The following is a 24,314-nucleotide window of genomic DNA, read 5'->3' on the forward strand; positions in this document are numbered from 1 at the left end:
CTAAGCCTCCCAAGTGCTGGATTTACATATATACCTCACCGTGCCCAGCTCAAACATTGACTTTTTTATTTTTGTATTGCTATTGGCCTTAGACGCATGTTTGTTAGGTAAACACTCTGCTAGAGCCATGTCTTTTGAGCCTTCGTGTTTCTGTTATTTTTTATAAGGTCTCATATTTTTGCCCAAGCATGTCCCTGATCACAGAGTTTCTACTTATGCCTCTTATAAAACTGAGATAGCAGGTATGAACTATCACATTTGCCTTACTGGTTGGGGTGAGGTCTCCTTGATTTTTGCCTGGATTGCTGTCATACTGAAATAATCTTTTTTTTTTTTTTTTTGGTTGGTCGTGGGCCTTGAACTCTGGGCCTGGGTTCCTGTCCCTCAGCTCTTCAGCTCAAGGCTAGTACTCTACCACTTGAGCAACAGTGCCACTTCTGGTTTTCTGGTGGTTTATTGGAAATAAGAGTTTCATGGCCTTTCTTGCCTGGGCTGGCTTTGAACCGTGATCCTCAGATCTCAGCCTCCTGAGTAGCTAGGATTACAGGTGTGAGCCACCTGCGCCCGGCTGAAATAATCTTCACCTCTGCCTTCCGAGTAGCTGAGATTACAGATGTGAGCCACTATGTCCAGGTATCCTTTATTTATAGTTACATTGATATAACTAAATATTTAAAATAAATAAAAGATAAACAGAACTGAAGAGCTAAGGGATAGCACCCAGGGCCTGAATTTAAGTCCCAGCACTGGCAAGACAAACAAAAACAAACAAAAATCAGTGAGGAAGTAGAGTTATGCCTGCCTGCCTGCCTTGTGTGAAAAGGCCAAGTGAAGTCTGGTGCTTGCCTGGTGGCTCATGCCTATAATCTCAACTACTCAGTAGACTGAGATCTGAGGTTGGCTGTTCAAAGCCAGCCTAGGCAGAAAGTCTGTGAAATCCTTATCTCTAATCACAGAAAAAGCTGGTAATTGAGCTGTGGCTCTAAGTGGTAGAGCTCTAGCTTTGAGCAAAAGAAGCACAGGGAGAGTGCCCAAACCCTGAGTTCAGGTCCCAATATTTAAATAAGCAAGCAAAGATGAAATTTGCAACTCATTTACTTAGTTTAACTTTCTTGGCAACCAAGATAGAACTACCTACAACAAATTACACTGTTATTTTCCTAAATTAAAGGGAAATCCAGATTATACTGAACAGAATAATTTTTCCATAAAGCTGCCTTTTTTTTTTTTTTTTGGCCAGTTCTGGGGCTTGAACTCAGTGTCTGAGCTCTGTCCCTGAGCGTTTTTGTGCTCAAAGCCAGCACTCTATCACCTGAGCCACAGCACCACTTCTAGCTTTTTCAGAGTAGTTTATTGGAGATAAGAGTATCATAGACTTTCCTGCCTGGGCTGGCTTTGAACTACAGTCCTTAGATCTCAGCCTCCTGCAGATTACAGGTGTGAGCCACCGGCACCCAGAAAATGATGGCGATAAAAATTGTTGTATACACATGTATGTGCCGTAAGCCATTTAAGGACCAAACCTAGGAGAATTGGCAGCCTGCTCTTAGGCAATTTTTTTCATAAGTACTACATTAACTCCCAACTCTGCTTCTGGGTGCCTCCATGCAGAGATCCATATGTGTTTTCAACACAGTTCACAGAATGACTTAGCTTAAACCCAGATTAAGCCATTTCTTTGTTCCAATCCCTCTGATAAACTCCCTGTTTCATAGAAAAAGCTCAGTCCTTGCTGAGTCCTTGCTGACCCCACTATTATCAGTCTTCCCTGCTCCATTATTATCTCTTTGATGTCTTAAGGCCCTTCTCAGTGAGGCCTTTCTTCACCATCCTTGGACTTGCTTCCTCACACCCAGCATCAGCTCCTATTCCCTCCTTCTAATGAAGATAAATCATTGTGTAAAAACACTATATGGAAGCCAAAGCTGGAGCCCAGGTCCTCTGATGCAATCTCTAGTGTAAGTCTTCACAGGAAGTAGGTGCACTCCTGAGTGGGAGATTCCCCTATCTTGGGTCTTTAAGGAGGTGAGGTGTAGTGGGTGGAGAGTGGTGAAATAGACAGCATTATGTCTTGTAGGAAGTACTGAAAGATGGCCTTGATGAAGTTGCTCAGGATAACAATATTGCTATGGCAGTCTTCGATAATAGCTACCAGCAGATTCAGGAAAAGGTGCCGAAAATTATGGGGGCTGAAATTTGATATAAAATCTCTAATGCTATGTAAACCCATAGAGTTGATTCTTGCTTTAGGTTGCCATTGAAAGTTGGTATTTATTTAAATCTGGCCGTATTTTTATTTTGGTTTATATTGGATTTTTAAAGCATAATTTACATGCCATGTAATTTATCCACTTAAAATGTGTAATCCTAGCTACTTAGGAAGCTGAGATCTGAGGATTGTGGTTCAAAGTCGGTCCAAGCAGGAAAGTCCATGAGAGTCTTATCTCCAACTAAACACTAAAAAAAGCCAGAAGTAGAGCTACATATAGCACGTGAGGTAGAATGCTAGCCTTGAGTCAAAGAAGCTAAGACAGTGAGTGCCCAGGTCCTGAATTCAAGTTCCAGGACTGGCACACACGTGTGGGTGCACACACACACACATACACACACACAAATTGTACAAATCTATGTTTTTGTTTATTCACAAGGTTGTACAATTGTTACAGTTTTAGAATATTTTTATCCTCAAAAAGAAATTCCATACTTTTTATAACCCACCTTCTCAACCCTCTTTACTAGAGTAACTACTAATATACTTTTTGTTTCTATAGATTTTCCTATTCTGGACATTTTTCATGTAGAGTCATACAATATATGACTTTTGTGCCTTGATATTTTTACTTACTACAGTGTTGTGTTTATCAAAGTTTCATTTTGTTTTACATATATTAACATTTGATTCCTTTTTTTGGAGGGGTGCATTACACCTTGGTTTTTGCTCATTCCTTTTAATGACTAAATAATATTCCAGTGCATATGCTGTATTTTATATATTCATCAGTTGGTGGACATTTGAATTATTTGTTTTTGGCTATTGTGAATAATATTGTTCATGTATAAATTTTTGTTTTAATATTTCTTTTCATTTCTCTTGGTTATACGTAGAAGTAGACTTTTTTTTTAATGTTTTGGAGAAAGGACAGAATGAGTTCATTTTACACTGCTACTTAGTAATGTATGAAGATTCCAGTTTCTGTATATCTTCACCAACATGTGTGCCACTGTCTTTGATTTTGGCCATCTAGAGTAGAGGTGGGGGATCTCATTGTGGATTTGATTTTTATTTCATTTATGACTGAGTTTCTTCTTGTGTATTGGATGTTTGTTGAAAATGTCTATTTGACTCTGCTTATGTCTATCTGTCTGTCTACCTATCTTTTTTTTTGGTTGTGGGGCTTGAACTCTGGGCCTGGGCATTGTTCCTCAGCTCTTCAGCTTAAGGCTAGAGCTCTACCACTTGAGCCATTGCACCACTTCTGGTTTTCTGAGTGGTTTATTGGAGATAAGAGTCTCACAGCCTTTCCTGCCCGAGCTGGCTTTGAACCACGATCCCCAGATCTCAGCTTCCTCAGTAGCTAGGATTACAGGCGATCTCAGCTTCCTGAGTAGCTAGGATTACAGGCATGAGCCACCAGTGCCCAGCTTGTCTACTTACTATTTAAACTGGGGCTTGAACTTAAGGCTTTGTGCTCTCCCTTGACTTAGCCACACTTCTACATCCTCATTTTGTGTGTGTGTGTGTGTGTGAGAGAGAGAGAGAGAGAGAGAGAGAGAGCGAGCGCGCGCGCGCATGCATGTGCATGCGTGCGTGCATGCGTGTGCATGCGTGCGTGCATGCGTGTGCATGTGTGCGTGCATGCGTGGACAACAGTACTAGAGCTTAAACTCAGGTCCTAGGCATTGTCTCTTAGCTTTTTGCTCAAGGCTGGTGTTGTACCACTGAGGCCACAGCTCTACTTTTGGCTTTTTGGTGGTAAATTAGAGTTAAGAGTCTCAAAGACTTTTCCAGTCTGAGCTAGCTTTGAACCATGATCCTCAGATCTCAGCCTTCTGAGCAGCCAAGATTACAGGAATGAGTCATCGGCACCCTTGCTTACTTTAAAATTTGACCATGTGACCTTTTGTTACTGAGTTATAGATGTTCTTTCTGCATTATTTGCAAAATGTTTATTCTCTTCTATGAGTCTTCATATGCTCTACAAAAGAGGTGGTTTAGTAGCCAGGCGCCGGTGGCTTACGCCTATAATCCTAGCTACTCAGGAGGCTGAGATCTGAGGATCAAGGTTCAAAGTCAGCCCGGACTTGGCAGGAAAGTCCGTGAGACTCTTATCTCCAATAAACCACTAGAATACCGGAAGTAGTACTGTGGCTCTAGCAGTAGAGCACTTGCCTTGAGCTGTATAGCTGAAGGACAGCGCCCAAGCCCAGAGTTCAAGCCCCACAACTAACCCGCCCCCCCCCCCCCAAAAAAAAAAAAAGGTGGTTAGGTGAATGGAAGTCTGCTTACAGACCCAGGGAATCTGACAAAGGTCTGGTATGTAAAAATTCTTGCAGGCATGGGTGGCGGCTGCCTATAATCCTAGTTACTCTGGAGGCTGTTATCTGAAGATCAGTGTAGAAGCCAACTGGGGCAGGAAAATCCTAGTGAGTCTTATCTCCAGTTAAGCATCAGAAAAGCCAGAAGTAGAGCTGTGACTTAACTGATAGAGAAAGCTCAGGGACAGTATCTGGACCTTGAGTTCAAGCCCCAGGACTGACAAACAAAAAAATTCTTAAAAGTTACAAAATGCAGTTAGACAATGGGCCAGACATTTCATCAGAGCAGATAATAAATACATAGATGGCAACTAAGCACACATACACAAAAATGTTCAGCATTTTAACCACGAGGAAATGTAACTTAAAATGGTGATGAGACACTGGCAGTCAGCCCTGCCTATTCAAACAACTTGAAAAAATGACAGCATTCGTGCTGGTGCAGCCCCAGGAGTCCCTCACACATTGCTGGTAAAGTCAGGTATAGCAGCCACGAGGGGATGTTTGGCAGTTTCTTAGAGAGTTAAATACATACTGTGTGACTCAGAAAGAATATTGTTAGGCATTTAGTCCAGATAAATGAAAACATGTCCATCCAGAAACCTGTACATGAATGTTCATAGAACTTTATCTGTAACTCCCCAGAACTGGAAACAATGCATTTTCCATGGGTGAATGATTAAACGAATTGTGGTGTGTTCATACCATATAGAATGCTGCTCAGCAATTAAATGTGAGACTCATGTACACATACCACCACAGTTAGTCTCTCAAGAGTACTATGTTACAAAAAGTGCTCTTTGTACTGCGCGGGTCCATTGGTATAACATTCTGAACAGCATTCTGAAAAACGATAAGCAGACACAAAAACGTAAGTTGGGGGGCTGGGAAGGTGGCTCAGTGGTAGAGCGCTTGCCTTGCATGCATGAGGCCCTGGGTTCGATTCCTCAGCACCACATAAACAGAAAAAGCCGGAAGTGGCGCTGTGGCTCAAGTGGTAGAGCGCTATCCTTGAGCTGAAGAGCTGAGGGACAGCGCCCAGGCCCAGAGTTCAGGCCCCACGACTGGACCCAAAAAACAACAACAACAAAAAAAAACATAAGTTGGCTAGTTTAGAAACTATGGTGTATGGAGGGTGATGTAGCAATTCTCTTTACCTTGTTTGTAGACAAAGTGTACATGAGATAAATTGCAAAGAACTACGTATACACAAAGAAGTACATACATAGTTTGAAAAAAAAAAAGAAAAAAAAAATCAGGCCAGCAATGGTGGTACATACCTGTAATCCTAGTACTTGGGAGGCTGAATGAAGCGGGAAGCAGGAAGCCAGCAAAAGACAGTATATAATTACTGGAGCAAGATGTTAAACCTAAGACTTGAAAGCATTAAACCTCATGGGCATCGGTGGCTCACATCTGTAAACCTAGCTACTCAGGAGACTAAAATCTGAGAATTGAGGTTCAAAGCCAGCCTGGGCAGGAGACTCTTACCTCTAAACCACTCAGAAAACCAGAAGTGGCGCTGTGGCTCAAGTGGTAGAGCACTTGCCTTGAGCTGAAGAGCTCAGGGATAGTGCCCAGACCCAGAGTTCCAGCCCCATGACTGACACTCCCCCCCCCCCCCCCAAAAGTATGAAGAATGAACTATTTGCATACTTCTTGTTATTTATAAACAAGGTTATATATATAATTTGTAAATGATTAAGTATTGTGAAACAATTTTTAATTGTTCAAAAAATTCTATATTCTCATGTAACATATGGAATTAAATTACTAAAATGGGCTTATATAAGTTTTGTTTTTTCTTGTTTTTTTGCTAGTCCTGGGTCTTGAACTCAGGACATGGGCACTATCCCTGAGCTTCTTTTGCTCAAGGTTAGCACTCTACCATTTGAGCCACAGCACCACTGCCACCTTTTTTGTTTATGTGGTACTGAAGAATTAAACCCAGGGCATTATACATGCTAGGGAAACACTCTACCACTAAGGCACATTCCTAGTCTTTTTTGTTTTTGTGCTAGTCCTGGGGCTTGAACTCAGGCCTGGGTGCTGCACTGAGCTTTTTTGCTCATTGCTAGTACTCTGCCACTTGAGACACAACTCTACTTCAGGCTTTTCTATAGCCTTATTTGGAAGTAAAAGTCTCATGTACTTACCTTCCCTGGGCTGGGTTTGAACCTTGACCTTCAGATTTCAACCTCCTAAGTAGCTAAGATTATAGGTGTGAGCCACTGGTGCCCAACAGAATTCTAAGGATTTTTATGGTGCTTATCTGTATTGATTAAATTTTGAGTTTTCTGTGTCACGTTTTAGTTTTTCTTTTCAGATTTTCATTCAATGTGGGTAGGATATTAGTTTATTCCAGCTAATGTGTATAGCCAGACATGTTGTACACGTCTGTAATCTCAGCATCCAGGAGGCTGATGTAGGAGATTTCATGAATTTGAGGCCAGCCGCCATAGGGAAACTTTCTCAAAACAGATAAATTAGTGTTTTGGTTTTTTTTTGTAGTAAATAGTGGTGTTTAATCTATTTTACTAAGGTATTCTGTTTTGTCTTTCCTATGGAATACAGAAATATAAAAATGCTTAATACAATTATTGGCTTTATTTCAGGGACACAGCAGGCCAGGAGCGATTTCATACCATCACAACCTCCTACTACAGAGGAGCAATGGGTATCATGCTAGTATATGACATCACCAATGGTAAAAGTTTTGAAAACATCAGCAAATGGCTTAGAAACATAGATGAGGTAAGATCTAGAAACTGAGTAAACACTTCCTTCCTCAACTTTTGACAGTCTGTCTAGAAACTATTCAAGACTATTATTAAGTTATCTAAAAACTATCCAGGTGTCTTTTACCATGGCCTCAAGAAAGGTGCTGACAGTGGTTTTTACAGTGCTTCTTGCTAAATGAGTTATTTCTCACTGAATTTTTATTGAGTAACTAACTGGATAAAAATTACACCAGTACTATAAAAATGATCAAGTTGCAGGAATGCAAAGTGCTTCTAGACATTTGAAATTTATAACTACTAATAGAGTAAAAATTCTACCAAAAAAGTAGTTCTGCATGTGAAGGTAATCTGTTTTATGTAAGATAAAGTTGTTTGTCAAAGTATGTCTTCTGTGCCAAAAGCTTAAAGCTTTTTGTTGTAGTTATTCCTCGTGCCTGTTGCTGCCTCTGCCCTACCATTTCACTGTGGCCAGTCCTTTAAAGCCTAGCTTTGACTGGGTACATGAGTAGTGTACCTAAGTATTAAATACTATGGGATCTTCAGAGAAAGGTGCTTTGGACCAGAAATGTTAGGTAGCTGTAGACACTTGTTCTCCTGTTCATTCTCTAATACAACCAGGTACTCTTTTTGCTCCAGTTTTTACAATATAAGACTCAGGTTCTTGTTACTGTTTGTGTATCAAACCAACTCAATCCTGTGTTTGTATAACACGTCTTGGTTTCTGAATGTTTTTGTGGTAAAATATTATTATTACTGGTTGGTCATGAGGCTTGGGCACTGTCCCTCAGCTCTACCGCTTGAGCCACAGCGCCACTTCCACTTTTCTAGTGGTGTATTGGAGATAAGAGTCTCATGGACTTTCCTGCCTGGGCTGGCTTTGAACTGCCATCCTCAGATCTCAGCCTCCTGAGTAGCTAGGATTACAGGCGTAAGCCACCGGCACCCGGCTGTGGTAAATTATTTAAAGTATTGAAAAACCCCTTTGGAGTTAGAGCCTCTGTCTTATTTAATGATGTACATCACTTCTATCTAAAAGAGTAGTCTCATGGGGCTGGGAAGTTGGCTCAGTGGTAGAGCGCTTGCTTGCCTTGCATGCCTGAGGCCCTGGGTTCGATTCCTCAGCACCACATAAGCAAAAAGAAAAAAGCTGGAAGTGGTGCTGTGGCTCAAGTGGTAGAGCACTAGCCTTGAGCTGAAGAGCTGAGGGACAGCACCCAGGCCCAGAGTTCAGGCCCCACGAACGGACATAAATAAATAAATAAATAAATAAATAAATAAATAAATAAATAAATAAATAAATAAAATAGTAGTCTCAGGAAGAATATTTGGCATTGAGAAAGTTATTTTTGTCACACTTGGGCAAAAAGGAATCGAATGGGTAGAAGTGAAGGTTGCTGTTGCATACCCTACAAGGAACATTGTCCTTCAGTTACCTGGCCTGAAATGTCAGAAATGTAACTGAGAAATCTTGTCATCTAAACTCATCTCCCTATATAGTACCTTCGGTAATTCTCCACAGTCTGGAGAATTTTTCCAAACTTCTACATAAGCATACCTCTTTTTGAATGTCTCTGTTATACACCTTTAAACTTGGTGTGATTTTGCCTGGTCTGGTTGTAAACACAAGTTCCATGTATCAAAGTGAAAAAGAGGTGTATGTATGATGATATAAGAAAATGTAGGGGGCTAGTGGCTCAGTGGTAAAGTGCTTATCTAGCATGCATGAAGCACTGGGTTCAATTCCTCAGTACCACATAAACATAAAAAGCCAGAAGTGGTGCTATGGCTCAAATGGTAGAATGCTAGCCTTGAGCAAAAGAAGCTCAGGGACAGTGCCTAGACCCTGAGTTCAAGCTCCATGGCCAAAAAAAAAAGTAATAGAGTGCCTGCCTAGCATGCATGAAGCCCTGGGTTTGATTCCTCAGTACCACATAAACAGAAAAAGCAGGAAAAGTGGAGCTGTAACTCAAGTAGTAAAGCACTACCCTTGAACACAAAGAGGCTCAGGGACAGTGCCCAGAATATGAGCTTAAGTCCCAGGACCAGCCAACAACAACAACAAACAAACACACAAACAGAAAACAAAAATGTGGGCTGGGAAGGTGGCTCAGTGGTAGAGCACTTGCCTTGCATGCCTGAGGCCCTGGGTTCGATTCCTCAGCACCACATAAGCAAAAAGAAAAAAGCTGCAAGTGGCGCTGTGGCTCAAGTGGTAGATGGCTAGCCTTGAGTTGAAGAGCTGAGGGACAGCACCCAGGCCCAGAGTTCAGGCCCCACGACCGGACCCCAAAAAAAAGAAAAAGAAAAAGAAAAGAAAAAGAAAATGTATGGGGCTGGGAAGGTAGCTCAGCTGTAGAGTGCATGCCTTGCAAGCATGAGGCCCTGGGTTCGATTCCTCAGCACCACATAAACAGAAAAAGCCGGAAGTGGCGCTGTGGCTCCAGTGGTAGAGCGCTAGCCTTGAGCTGAAGAGCTGAGAGACAGCACCCAGGCCCAGAGTTCAGGCCTCATGAACGACAAAAATAAAAAAGAAAATGTATGAAGAAGCTCTGTGAGCCTGAATGCTGGATTTGCAGCAGAGCCTACTTAACCCTCCTCATGCCTGATCTTTTTTGTTGGGACTCTCCTGTGATCCTAGCTATAACGATTTATTTAATCATTTTAACCTTTTAAAAAAAAAGGTTTTTTAAGGTTTTAACTTTTTTATTTTGAATTTTATTGTAAAGGTGATGTACAGAGGGTTTACAGTTACATAAGTCAAGTAATGAGTACATTTCTTTTTGAACAGTATCATATCCTCCCTCATTTTCTCCCAGTTTTCCCCTCTTGACCCTTCTTTCCCTTAAAAAAGTTTTAAACTGGATTCCAGTGGCTCATACCTGTAATTCTAGCTGAAATCTGAAGGTCATGGTTTGAAGCCAGCCTAGGCAGGAAAGTCTATTCAAATCTTACCTCCAATTAACCACCAAAAAGCTGGGAGTCATGGCTCAAGTGGTAGACTACCAACCTTGAGCAAAAAAGTTCAGGGACTGTACTCATACCCTGAGCTCAAACTCCAGGACTGGCATTAAAAAAAAAAAAGTACTGTTTTGTTTTGTGGTAGTACATGCTAGTAATCTTAGCACTAAAAGGTGAGGTGGGAGACTTAGACATTTGAAGCCAGGCTAGGCTATATTGTAAGTTCCAGGTCTGCCTGGGATATACATAGCAAGATCCTGTCTCCAGAGGTTGGGGCTGGTGGGGAGTTTTGGGTTTGTTTTCCCGAAATACTGTCTCAGCTGTGTTTCAGGTATTTCCCCCTCCTTAATCTTGCCGCATAGCTCTTTAGTGCTGTATAAAGGAGAATGATTAAGAAGGAAGAAACTAGAAACCAAGAAGAAGGTACTAAGGAAGTTTCCTGGGCTGATAAGGAATGTGTTATTGCTTAACTCAGAAATGTGTCCATGCTGGGTATTAGAATGCTTGTCATATCTGTTTGAAAACCTTGTTGACATTTTGAATAGCTTTTCTGATATGGTAGAGGTGTAACAAGGAAAGGTACTTTACCATTTGAGGAACATCCATCCTTTTTTTGTTGTTGTTGGTCATGGGCCTTGAACTCTTGAGCTCTTCAGCTCAAGGCCAGTGCTCTAGCACTGGAGTCACTGAGCCACTTCCAGTTTTCTGAGTGGTTTATTGGAGATAAGACTCTTATGTACTTTCCTGCCTGGGCTGGCTTTGAATTGTGATCCTCAGATCTCAGCCTCCTAAGTAGCTAGGATTTCAGGCATGAGCCACCAGTGCCTGGCACACCCATCCCTTTTATGCTCTAGTTATTTTTTAGGTTAGTTATTTTTAGGTTAGGTTAGTTTTTGTTCAGGACCAGCTTCAGAACATGATCTTCCTCTGTTTATGCCTCCTTTATACCTGAGATGACAGGCATGCCTTGATATGTACAGCTTATTTGTTGAGATGGGTCTACCTACCTTTTGTTTTGTTGGTTGTGAGGCTTGAACTCTCGGCCTGGGTGCTGTCCCTCAGCTCTTCAGCTCATGGCGAGCACTCTACCACTTGAGCCACAATGCCATTTCTGGTTTTCTGGTGGTTAATTGGAGATAAGAGTCTCATAGACCTTCTTGCCCAGGCTGGCTTTGAATCATGATCCTCAGATCTCAGCCTCCTGAGTAGCTAGGATTACAGGTGTGAGCCACCAGTGCCACTTGCCTAACCTTTCGTGTGGGCAGGTCTCAAACTATAATCTTCCTGAATAACTAAGATTATAGCCATGAGCCACTGAATCTGGCCTATGCTCAGTTTTTAATTGAAAGTTTTTTGTATTGTTGTTGTTGTATTTTAGGAGTTCATTAAATATTCTGGATATTAATCCCTTATCAGATATATGAAGTATATTTCTCCTATTTTGTGAGTTGCCCTTTTGCTCTCTTGAAGGCATACTGTGCAAAAGAGTGTATTAATTTGCTGCATACATTTGTTATATAGGGCATTTCATTGTGATACTTCCCTGCCTGTTTATAATGTATTCCGATAGGTTTCACCCTCTATCACTCTCCTATTGAATAAAAGCTTTAAATTTTGATGAGGTGCAATTAATATTTGGTGTCAGTCCTGGAGCTTGAACTCAGGACCTGGGTGCTTTCCCTAGGTGTTTTTGCTCAGTGCTTGTGCTGTACCACTTGAACCACAGCTCCGCTTCCAGCTTTTTTTTTTTCCCTCAGTGGTTATTTGGAGATAAGAATGTCACAGACTAGGCCGGATGCCAGTGGCTCACGCCTGTAATCCTAGCTACTCAGGAGGCTGAGATCTGAGGATCATGATTCAAAGCCAGCCTTGGCAGGAAAGTCTGTGAGACTCTTATTTCCAATAAACCACTAGAAAACCGGAAGTGACGCTGTGGCTCAAGTGGTAGAGCGCTTGCCTTGAGCTGAACAGCTGAGGAACAGTGTCCAAGCCTAGAGTTCAAGCCCCACTACTGACAAAAAAAAAAAAGAATGTTACAGACTCTTCTGCTGCCGTGGCTGGCTTCGAACCACAATCCTCATATCTTAGCCTCCTGAGTAGGTCGGATTACAGGCATAAGCCACCAGTGGCCCGTGTAATTTATCTTTTATTGCCTTTACTTTTGTTATTATACCAAGGAACTCATTGCCAGAGCAGTGTAATGAAGCTTTTTCTATCCATTTCCTTCTAAACAGACCTATAATTTTGTGCCATTTAGGTTTGTGGTCCCTTTTTTGTGTATGCTAGTACTGAGGCTTAAACTTGAGGCCTGAGTGCTGTCCCTGAGCTTTTGTGCTCAAGGCTAGGACTCTGCCACTTGAACCACATCTCCATTTCTGGCTTTTTGTTGGTTAATTGGAGATAAGAGTCTTACAGAGTTTCCTGTGTGGGCTGGCTTCAAATCATTACCCTCAGATTTCAGCCTCCTAGGATTGCAGGCATGAGACTCCGGTGTCTGGCTGTAATCCCTTTTTTTGTTAATTTTGTGATTTTCTTTCTTTCTTTCTTTTTTTTTTTTAAGATGACTTTGGCTATTTGGTGTTCCTTTAGAAATTCATGTGGAAGCCAGGCGCCAGTGGCTCATGTGTATAATCTTAGCTACTCAGGAAACTGAGATCTGAAGATCATTGTTCAAAGCCAGCCCGGGCAGGAAAGTCTGTGAGACTTAACTCCAATAAACCACCAGAAAACTGGAAGTAGTGCTGTGGCTCAAGTGGTAGAGCGCTCGCCTTGAGCTGAAGAGCTGAGGGGCAATGCCCAGGCCCTGAGTTTAAGGCCCATGACTATCCAAAAAAAGAAAAAGAAATTAATGTGGATTTTAGGTCGTCTCTCTATAGTATTTCAGCATAGGTCTCTGTAGTTTGCAAAAAAATAGCATTCAGATTTTGATAGGTAGACATTTGTTTTTATTTTTCTGAATGAGAGCTTATAATCTAGCAATGTATATGAGATTTAAGGATTCTATATAATTTTTCAGTTAAGGTTTTTATACCTTAGTAAGTATTATAAAATTCAAAATCATCATCTAGCCTGGGTTTAGATTATGTATAAAAATTTCTAAGTCTCAGATGCTTCATCTGTACTTTCTCTTGAAGAGAATAAATCTAGGAAGTAGACAGCCTCTTCTAGAGAATAATATTCCATGAGGATACATCAGTTTTTTTTTTTTTAAAGCAAGAGGCGATTGCTTTAAAACATTTGAGTTATACAAATGAAACAAAATCAAGAAAAATATTCAGAGAATATTGACCTACAATTCAGAGCAGTGTGCAGAAATACAATTTTCTTCTATTTTAGCATGCCAATGAAGATGTGGAAAGAATGTTACTAGGAAACAAGTGTGACATGGATGATAAAAGAGTTGTTCCTAAAGGAAAAGGAGAACAGGTAAAAATGTTTGAAATTGATGTACTGAACGTAAGAGTAATATTTGATTACTTTGATAGTTGTATAGCATTTGAGTAAATACTTTTCATTGCATATCCAACAGGTATGGGGAATGAAAGCTGTTGTAGGAATTGTTTTTGTTTTTAGTTTTCTTCAGGATATAAGGAGTGAAAAATATAAATCATTGATTCTCAGCTTTTTTAACAGTATTTTAATGAAGTGTATCAAATTAGTATGATTTCTAAAGTTTAACAATCAGAAAGAAGCCTGTGACAAACAGAAATTAAGTCAGTCACAGTGAGCTTCTCACCTTTTTTCCCCAGAGGAAATACCTGCTTTAGAATTTCTGAAATAAACTCTTGGGGTAAGGAGAGGATTATTTATGATAATTTCTGTCATCTTTGTTTTATATTCTAGTTGAGACCACTCACTGCCTTTAGAATGAAAATGACGATTTCCCCTAATATGTTAAGTCATTATTTGATTACCCACACTTGGGTTTATAATGTTATTTGCTTCTATTTTAGATTGCAAGGGAGCATGGCATTAGATTTTTTGAGACTAGTGCAAAAGCGAATATAAACATTGAAAAGGCTTTTCTCACATTAGCTGAAGATATTCTTCGAAAGGTAAGCTCCTGTTTAATTCTCTTGAAAACTGTCACATTTGTATATTTTATCTCTCCTTAAATACTAAATTTACATGCAAAATTTGTGTTTGGGTGGCAGCATTCCTGAAAGGTTAACCATTTGAAATGGATAATCTAATCCTTCACTTGGAATTAAGAATTTATAGCTAGCAAGAAACCATCCAGCAGCTGGAGGGATATAGTCAGGGGGAATGGTTGGCATTCTCACCTCCCGCAGTCACTCTCAAGTCCCAGTTCCATGGTCCTGTCTCACTTGCCTATCTACTTACTTACCTTCCTTCCCTCCCATCCCTTCCCTCCCCCCCCCACCCCCCAAGCGCATCTCTCTTTTGCTGGGAATCAAACCTATGGTTTTCTAGGCAAATACTCTACTACTGAAATACATCCCCCTTGCTTTTTAATCTGCCTTTTCGTTCTTGGGCTTATTTCTTTTCCAACAGATAATTTAAGGTAAGAAGTAAATCTCCTTTTTGAAAAGCAATCTGTGCTCACTGTAGAATCTATGTTTTTCCATACAGTTGCTTCTCAGGGTGATAAAGGTCCTACATAGATAGTGTACTGAATAAATATACTCACAGGTTTTATTTAGCCAGTCATTTCAAAATTATTGTGATGTGAAAAAATAAATGCTGAAAATGTAATATTAGGGAACATTTTTTTGATTTGCTTTATTTTTTTGTTTTTGTTTTTTTGGCTAGTCTTGGGGCTTGAACTCAGGGCCTGGGCACTGTTCCTAGGCTTCTTTTGCTCAAGGCTAACACCAGAAAACTGGAAATGGCTCGAAGTAGTAGAGCACTAGCCTTGAGCAGGAAAGCTCCGGGACAGCGCCTAGTCCCTAGAGCCCTATAACTGACAAAAACAAAAATAGTACAGAAACAGGAGGTGTGACTCAGTGGTAAGAACATCTGCCCAGCAAGCGTGAGGCCCTAAATTAAAATCCCCAATATTAACCCACATCAAAAAAGTGTTACTATAGGGCTGGGAAGGTGGCTCAGTGGTAGAGTGCTTGCCTTGCATGCATGAGGCCCTGGGTTCGATTCCTCAGCACCACATAAGCAAAAAAGAAAAAGCCGGAAGTGGCGCTGTGGCTCAAGTGGTAGAGCGCTAGCCTTGAGCTGAATAGCTGAGGGACAGCGCCCAGGCCCAGAGTTCAGGCCCCACGACCGGACCCAAAAACAAACAAACAAAAAAGTGTTACTATAAAATGATCTTTTGTTGTGGCTAAACATATATTCACATAAAGTTACCATTTTAACCACTTTAAAGTTGTTGAAGTTAGAGCCAGGTGCTGGTGCTTATGCCTGTAATCCTAGCTACTCAGGAGACTGAGATCTGAGGATTGCAGTTCAAAGCCAGCCCGGGCAAGAAAGTCCGTGAGACTCTTATCTCCAATAAACCACCAGAAAACCAGAAGTGGCTCTGTGGCTCAAGTGATAGAGTGCTCCCCTTGAGCTGAAGAGGTGAGGGACAGTAACCAGGCCGAGTTCAAGCCCCACGACCAACCAAAATAAATAAATAGTTGTTGAAGTCAGTGGCGTAAAATTCACAGTGTTGTACAACCATTATCAGTATCTGACTCCAGAATTTTTTCATCATCCTTAAATGAAATCCAATACTTATTAAGTGGTCATTCTCTATTCCTCCCTCCCTAGAAAGCCTATGTCAACCACTAATTAATCTCTTTTTCTATGGTTTGCCTGTGCTGGATATTTAATATAAATTAATTCATACCATATAAAAAAAGTATTATTATTAGTATTGTTACTATTTGAGGACTGAGTATATAGCTCAGAGGTATACTATTTGCCTAGCATACACAAGGCCCTAGCTTCAATCCCCTATGTCCTCTCCCCCACAAAAAAAAAAAATGGGCCTTGGCATAGGTAATGCCCTTCTGTAATCTCAGTTCTTCAGAGGTCAAGGCAGGACCATAGTGCAGAGCCAGCCTGGGCTATATAGAAAGACAAAAAAGAAAAAAAAAATTGGTTGCCAGGCACGGTGGAACATGCCTGGGTGTGACACAGCAAGTTTGGGGCCAAGGATATACCTCAGCGGAAGAGTGAGTGCCTACCACACGTGAGGCCCTGGTTCAGTCCCCAGCACTACTAAGAAATTTGGTTTTCCAGAGAATGGAGGAGAGCAATTAAATAGATATAAGGGATATTTATAGTATATTGAGGGAGACAAACCCTGCTAGCACTTATTTGAAGCCGCCTCAGCAACGGAGTAAGTTTGAGGCCAACTTGGGATATACAAGGAGATTCTGCTCTTGTCTCAAGAAAAGGCAAGTGAAGATCTATAGATATACACACATATACACACATTTATATTTGTCTAGTAAAGCACATTTAATTATAACATTACCAGGACAGGAAGATCTGCCTTGGGCTGCTGATGAGGTCATATACCACAGGATTTTGAGTTCCTTATATGGTTCACTGGCTAGATAATCTACCCAATAGTGATCAAGTTTAAAAATTAGAACAAGGCCTGGTGCAGTGGGTTATGCTTGTAATCCCTACCTGGTCCAGAGGCAGAGATTATGAGGATCATGGTTTGAGGCCAACTTTGGCAAAAGTTATTGAGATCCACCGGTCTCAATAAGCTGGATGTGGTGGTTCAAGTCTATGGTCCCAGATATATGGGTCATGTTAAACACCCCTCCTAAAAATTAACTTTAGGGCTGGGAAGGTGGCTCAGTGGTAGAGCGCTTGCCTTGCATGCCTGAGGCCCTGGGTTCAATTTCTCAGCACCACATAAGCAAAAAGAAAAAAGCCGGAAGTGGCGCTGTGGCTCAAGTGGTAGAGTGCTAGCCTTGAGCTGAAGAGCTGAGGGACAGTGCCCAGGCCCAGAGTTCAGGCCCCACGACCAGACACCCCCCCACCCCCCCCCAAAAAAAAAATTAACTTTAAGAAGTAAAAGGACTGAGCGTGCACACGTTCAAATGAGAATGCTTCCCAGGCAAGCATGAAACCTTGAGTTCAAACTGCACTGCTCTGCCAAGAAAACAACGCAGCTACCAAACATACCTGTGGATCTTCACATTTGCTTACATTTAACACATAAAGATCTGGAAGATAGAATTGTAAACAGCAAGTGCTCAATGTAGCAAGGGCACGGGCTGTACAACAGTCACATAAAAAAAGCTTGCCAGGCCGGGCGCTGGTGGCTCACGCCTGTAATTCTAGCTACTCAGGAGGCTGAGATCTGAGGATCACGGTTCAAAGCCAGCCCGGGCAGGAGAGACCGTGAGACTCCTATCTCCAATAAACCACCAGAAAACCGGAAGTGGCGCTGTAGCTCAAGTGGTAGAGCGCTCACTTTGAGCTGAAGAGCTGAGGGACAGCGCCCAGGCCCAGAGTTCAAGCCCCACGACCGACAAAAAAAAAAAAAAAAAAAAGGCTTGCCAGTTTTGGACAGCATTGTTTTGAAATCCTACTCCCAAGTGCTAGTTTATGGGGTTGGAAGTACAGCTCTATGGTAGAACACTTGTAAGCACCAAGGCCCCTGAAGAAAAGAAAAATCAACAGGAAACCTGTGTGAGCAGTGAAAAAGAGGTATGTTCAATTAAATGAAGAGAATGAAAGGAAAAAAAAAAAAACCAATGTGCTTTTCTTAATGATGTAGGTACTTTATATTTCAGAGATTAAAGGGTCAAGAAGGTACTTGGGCTTGAACTTAGGCTTGGGTGCTACTTTAGCTTTTTTACTCAAGGCTGGTGCTCTACCACTTGAGCTCCTGGCTTTTTGGTGCTAATTGAAGATAAGAGCCTCACAGACTTTCCTTCCTGGGCTGGCTTTGAACTATCATCCTCAGATCTCAACTTTCTAAGTAGCTAGGATTACAGACGTGATCCAGGGATGCCTGGCTCATGAAGAAAATTTATTCTAGTTTTTAAAGTCCAGGTAGAAGATCAGGCAATTATAACAAGTGACAGAAGCACCTTTGTTTTTGGTATTCTCTGGTTTCCAAGTTTTTTTTGGGTTTATATTGTATCTTTTGATCTTTTACCAGTCTTGGCATTTTTTTTTAAATAGTACTATTTGTAGTCATTATATAATTTGAACCTAATTGAGGTAGAGCCTCTCTAGTATCATATAACGTCTGAGTGGACCAGTGAGTTTAGAGTTCTCCTAGGTAGATAGGCTCACATATTAGGTAATGTTTTATTATTTTTTGTACATATCCTTTGATTCAATATGAATTTTTAAAATATCAATTGTAAATTTGCTTTGCTCTAGAATTAACTTAAACCAGGCACTAGTGTCTCATATCTACACAGAAAGCTAAGTTCTGAGGATCAAGATTTGGAGCCATCCTGGGCAGACAAGTGCAAGAGACTCTTACTTCCCCTAAGCCAGCAAAAAGCTGCAACTGGAGGCATGGCTCAAGTGGTAGAACACCAGTCACAAACAGTAAATAAACCCCAAGTGATAGCAGAAGGCCAAGTTAAAGCCCGATTACTGACACTAAAAATAAATTAAGGGCCTGGTGCTGGTGGCTCACGCCTGTAATCCTAGCTACTCAGGAGACTGAGATCTCAGGATCATGGTTCAAAACCAGCCCAGGCAAGAAAGACCATGAGACTCCTATCTCCAATAAACAACCAGAAAACCGGAAGTGGCGCTGTAGCTCAAGTGGTAGAGCACTCACCTTGAGCTGAAGAGCTGAGGGACAGCGCCCAGGCCCAGAGTTCAAGCCCCATGACCGACCAAAAAAAATAAAATAATTAAGGAAGAAAGTGATTTTATAAAATTTTTTATTGTAAAGGTGATATAAAGGGGCTGGGAATGCGGCTTAGTGGTAGAGTGCTTGCCTAGCATGTGTGAAGCCCTGGGTTTGATTCCTCAGTATCACATAAACAGAAAAGGCTGGAAGTGGTGCAGTGGCTCAAGTGGTAGAGTGCTAGCCTTGAGCCAAAGATGCTCAAGGCTCTGAGTTCAAGGCCCAGAACTGGCAAAAAAAAAAAAAAAGAGCCCTTTTATACCTAGATCTAAAAAACATGATTGCCACAGTTCCTTGCACCTCCCAAAGATGCAAAGAGGTGTCTGTGTATATATCTATGTATGTGTAAAAACATTCATGATATGCAGGGGTTACAGTTATAAGTTAGGTAAAGAGAAAGTACCTTTCTTTTTGGTCAGTGTAACCCCTTCCCTCACGCTCTCACAGTTTTTCCTTCCTGTCCCTACCCACAAGTTGTATAGTTCATTTTCAACGTAGTGTCCAGTGAGTGCCACCGGATACATTTGTTCACCCTTTGTGAGAGAGATTTTACTACATTTTAAGCCCGGGGTTAAATCCCTAGCACCACAAAGGCAAAAATTTTAAACAAAGGATAATCTTAAATTATTTGCATAGATAATTCCACAAAGATAAAATACAAAGATGGGACTAGTAATTTAGTTTAGTGGTAAATGGCTTGCCTAGCACGCATGAAACACTGGATTGATACCCAACTGAAAAAAAGCAAAAGTACAGAAAAGTTTGTCTAAGGCTTTCAGTTGCCAATAATTCATCCATCTCCCATACATCACCAGTGTAGTTAATTTCTTAATTATTACTATGACTAATTGAACATAGGGCCATCACATGCTAAAGCTCACAGTCCACCACTGAGCTACACCTAGTTCAGCAGCATGCTGTTGCTGTGTTCATCATGTATTTAGATTCTACTATCAGTAGTATAAACTCAGTTGTAGTGCATAATCATTTTGTACGTACAGTACAAAATCTTAAGGACAGGTTTCCAGCAGTGGCCAAAGAGATAAGTCATTTTGATATAGGTCAATTTCTGTCCCACAGCATCAGAAGATGCTGATTACTCACACACCATGCCCAGCATAGCAGTTGACAAATCTCAGATCTTACTCAATCTGACTTTTTTTTAAATTTAGATTTAATGTGTGGCTTTCTTTATGAGTAAGTCTGATTGAAGCATTTTTAAACTACATATTTAAGATGATTACTTTGAGCCAGGCAGCCAGGCACTGGTGGCTCACGCCTGTAATCCTAGTCAGCTACTCAGAAGGCTGAGATCTAAGGATCACAGGAAAGTCTCCAGTTAACCAGGAAAAAAAAAAAAGCCCAAAGTGGAACTATGGCCCAAGTGGTAGAGCACTAGTCTTGAACACAAAAGCTAAAGGCAGTGCCCAGGCCCTGAGTTCAAGCCCATTGACTGGCACGCACACACAAAAAAGGAGTTGCCAGGAAATGTCTTTATTCACATTGACAGCTAGGTAACAGGAAAGACTAAAGATTAAATAAAGATTAAAAACAGTGTCCAATAGGCTGGGAAGGTGGCTCAGTGATAGAGTGCTTGCCTTGCATGCATGAGGGCCTGGGTTCGATTCCTTGGCACCACATAAACAGAAAAAGCCGGAACTGGGTGCTGTGGCTCAAGGGGTAGGGTGCTAGCCTTGAGCTAAAGAGCTGAGGGACAGCACCGCCCAGGCCCAGAGTTCAAGCCTGACAACTGAAAAACAAAAAAATATACAAAAAAACAGTGTCCCAATCTTGACTCTGTATGGAGAGATGTCTATGTGTCTTGTGACTATAATTACTTTTTGTTGCATGAATGAAAGTTGGTGAGAGTATTTCTGCTGCATCTTGGTTTATTGGTAGCATTGTATTTCATGGGTTACTTTCCTTATGTGTTTGTTCCAGACCCCTGTAAAAGAGCCCAACAGTGAAAATGTAGATATCAGCAGTGGAGGAGGCGTGACAGGCTGGAAGAGCAAATGTTGCTGAGTGCTCTCCTGTTCATCCGTTGCCATCCACCACCCGTTTCTCTTCTTGCTGCAAAATAAACCACTCTGTCCATTTTTAACTCTAAGCAGATATTTTTCTTCTCATCTTAATTTCAGTCCACCTATTTTATTTGTTCTTTCATCTGTGACTGCTTGCTGACTTTATTATTTTTTTCAAACAAAAAAAATGTATAGCAAAATCATGTCTGTGACTTCATTTTAAATGTACTTGCTCAGCTCACCACTGCATTTCAGTTGTATTATATCTGGTTCCTGTTATCAACATTAAACCTATAGCAATCATTTCAACTCTATTCTGCAAATTGTATAAGAATAAAAGTTAGACTTAACAATTTTATTTTGTACAACAGTGGAATTTTCTGTCATGGATAATGTGTTTGAGTCCCTATAATCGATGGACATGTGATAGCAAAGGAAACAAACAAAAGCCAGGAAAAACACTCATTTTCGCCTTGAATATGTAAGTGGGGTTAATTTTGTCCTGTGCCTTATGTGGAAAGGAACTTCTTTGGTTTTTCTTTTTTGTTCTGGTGGAAGCATGTGCAGGAGACATATCATCTAAACATAAACCATGAAAATGTTTGTGGTTTGCTTGGCTGTAATTTTCAAAGTAGTTAATTGAGGACAAAGGGTAATGCAGAAATGATAGCTTCGGTTTGCTGAGTCTCATTTTCAGTGGCCTTGATATTTAAACTATTCCTGCCGCCAGTTCTCCTCCCTGGCCACTCACCTTGCGTCTCATCTTCCTGCATGCTGCTTTATTTGCTTCTTTCCCTCCTCTCCCCCCCTCCCCCTGCCCCCCCCCCCAGCCATGGTCAGAGTTATTTAAAATGAAAAGGGGCAAACCTGTGGGTTTGTCAAATTTAACATAAAGCACTGATTTAACTTGCTAAGTAAACAAAAAGATAAATAAATCCTAACTGCCTACTATCAGATGTCAGTTAGCTGGTGTCTTCCTCTCATTTCCTCCCCTCAAACCTCTACCCTGCTGTCTTACTTCCTTGTCCCCTTTTCCTTCCCTTTGCTCCCTTCTGGTCTATCCATCGAGTTTATGAAATGGAAGAGTTAATTGCATGCACTAGTGTTTGGAGGGTGTTGTGGTTTGTCTTTCTAATTAGGTATATATCCTATTCACTTTCCTAGAATAAATCTCTGAACCTGAATTTGAGTAGTCTCCATTTTGGCAACTCCTCTGGCAGTTTGGTAGCCCAGGAAAGACTTTAAAAAAATAAAAAGGAGGAGAGGATTTTATTAACATGGTTGCCAAATGTATTGAGATTTGGCCTCTGAAGAAGACTTATTCAGTGTTAAGTTGTCTTTACCTTAAGATTTAGAAGTACTTTATAATATTAATTTTAAGTCCAGTTCTCACACCTCTTGGAAAACTTGTATTACCATGGATCTACAAAAAGGACAAAAAAGGCTTCTCGTGTAAAGATAAGCTCTCTAGCTACTTGTAACCCTGTCCTTCTCCACTTCATCTTTCTAGTTTTGCTTCATTGCTTATTGTTAGGATAGGGTAGGTTAAGTTTGCTATGCTGCTGGCATCCTAAGATGATACCTTTGTTGAAATAATTGTGAATAGCATGATTCATTTCAAGCAGAGGCTGAGTTTAGGACAGCAGCATCCATTGAAAAGTCTGTGTCGTCATGCGCATTTTAATGACCTCTTGGCTCACATAAACAACAGCATAGGGACCTATCTGCTATGAAAACCCATGGATTTTTCAGATAGTGCCCTAAAGACAATTTTATATGCCTCACAGGTGGTTCTTAGGTCTTTCCCACACTTGACTCTATCATTGTTTACTAGTAAAAGCAGCATTGCCAAATAATCCCTAGTTTTCCACTAAAAAGAATAATGAACTGATGTTAAAGTTTCTCAAAAAGCTTTAGGTTAAACCTACTGTTGTTAATGTATTTGTTGCTTCCCTTGGTCTGGAATGTGGCAGTAGTTTTTTTGTTGTTGTTTTTTTACTTTTAACCCTCTTTAATCCTTATTCAATTCAATGACTTAAGGTTTGAGAGCTAAACACTGGGATTTTGGGTAACAGACTGACAGTTGTGTTGTTTGCATAATTATAATCGGCATTGTACATAGAAAGGATATGGCTACCTTTTGTTAAATCTGCACTTTCTAAGTATCAACAAAAAAAGGGAAATGGAGTATAAATCAATTTTTGTATAATCTGTTTAACATGAGTTTTATTTGCTGAATATTAGGGCTTTGCCCCTTTTCTGTAAGTCTCTTGGGATCCTATGTAGAAGCTGTTCTCATTAACACCAACAGTTAAGTCCATTCTCTGGTACTAGCTACAAATTCGGTTTCATATTCTACTTACCAATTTAAATAAACTGAAATATTTCTAGACGGTCTACTTCTGTTCATATAAAAACAAGACTTGGTTTCCAACTGTGTGGCTTGGTTTTCATTCATTTGTGGAGTCAGAGGATTTCTTCTGAAACTATACAAAGTACTGCATCGCCAAAATAATTTTCCAGCCTACGGAAAACTGGAAGACAATTTCAAGGATTGTCTTTCATTAAAAAAAAAAATTAATAGAAGACTCTGAAGACTCCTTGGACACGAAAGCAGAATCATGCTAGTCTGAAATAGGAGATGCCATGGGCCTAGCCATCTCCAGCTGACGCTAGTTGAGTGTGCCAAAACCAGCTGAAGCCAGCTGGTTACCCAGGACACGCAGGGAGACTCGCCACACTGGAGGAGGTGTTGACTTAGCCCTGGCTTTCTCCTCTTACCTGGAAACAGACTCTTTCCTCCTTCCCAAAGCAGCTTTGGCTATATATATATGATATTGGCAAAACAAACGTGTAATGCCATATTAAGGCCTTCGTAGTTAATAAAAGGTAGATATTTGTCGCTAAGACTTATCTGCTGGAAGGTTGATGTATACAGTTGCCTTGTTATACAGTTGTAAGAGTCACATGAGTTTGTTTAGTGCTGACTATTCCTATTTCCTCCACCCCATCATATACCTGTTGTGTGTCCAGAGAGAGAGAGAGAGAGACTTGTGATTCTGCCTTGGAGATTGATAGAGAAATAGGACATGACTATAAATTTATGATCTGGTTTAAAAGCCAACCAGTTGAGCACATACAAGAGCCAAGTAACCATGATCCAGATTCTCAGTGCTGCATTCATAGAGGAGTGAATGTAGTTGGGGAGAGTAGCTTGTGTGGCTGTGAGGAAATAGACATGAAGATTGGTTCTTT

At 40.8% G+C, this 24,314-nt stretch overlaps 1 protein-coding gene across 1 annotated transcript in view; it reads left to right on the forward strand.

Moving 5' to 3' along the window:
- Rab10 (RAB10, member RAS oncogene family) overlaps nucleotides 1–23,449 on the forward strand; it is a 76,763-nt gene extending 53,314 nt beyond the window's left edge. The window contains exons 3-6 of the mRNA XM_042696625.1: nucleotides 7,152–7,290; nucleotides 13,572–13,661; nucleotides 14,189–14,290; nucleotides 20,977–23,449. Of these exons, the coding sequence (XP_042552559.1) occupies nucleotides 7,152–7,290; nucleotides 13,572–13,661; nucleotides 14,189–14,290; nucleotides 20,977–21,060 (415 nt within the window). The 3' untranslated portion in view covers nucleotides 21,061–23,449. The remainder of the gene's footprint in view (nucleotides 1–7,151; nucleotides 7,291–13,571; nucleotides 13,662–14,188; nucleotides 14,291–20,976) is intronic.
- The last annotated feature ends 865 nt before the right edge of the window (nucleotides 23,450–24,314 follow it).

This window comes from Dipodomys spectabilis, unplaced genomic scaffold (assembly GCF_019054845.1).
Source record: "Dipodomys spectabilis isolate Male_0828 unplaced genomic scaffold, ASM1905484v1 ptg000210l, whole genome shotgun sequence".
NCBI lineage: Eukaryota > Metazoa > Chordata > Mammalia > Rodentia > Heteromyidae > Dipodomys > Dipodomys spectabilis.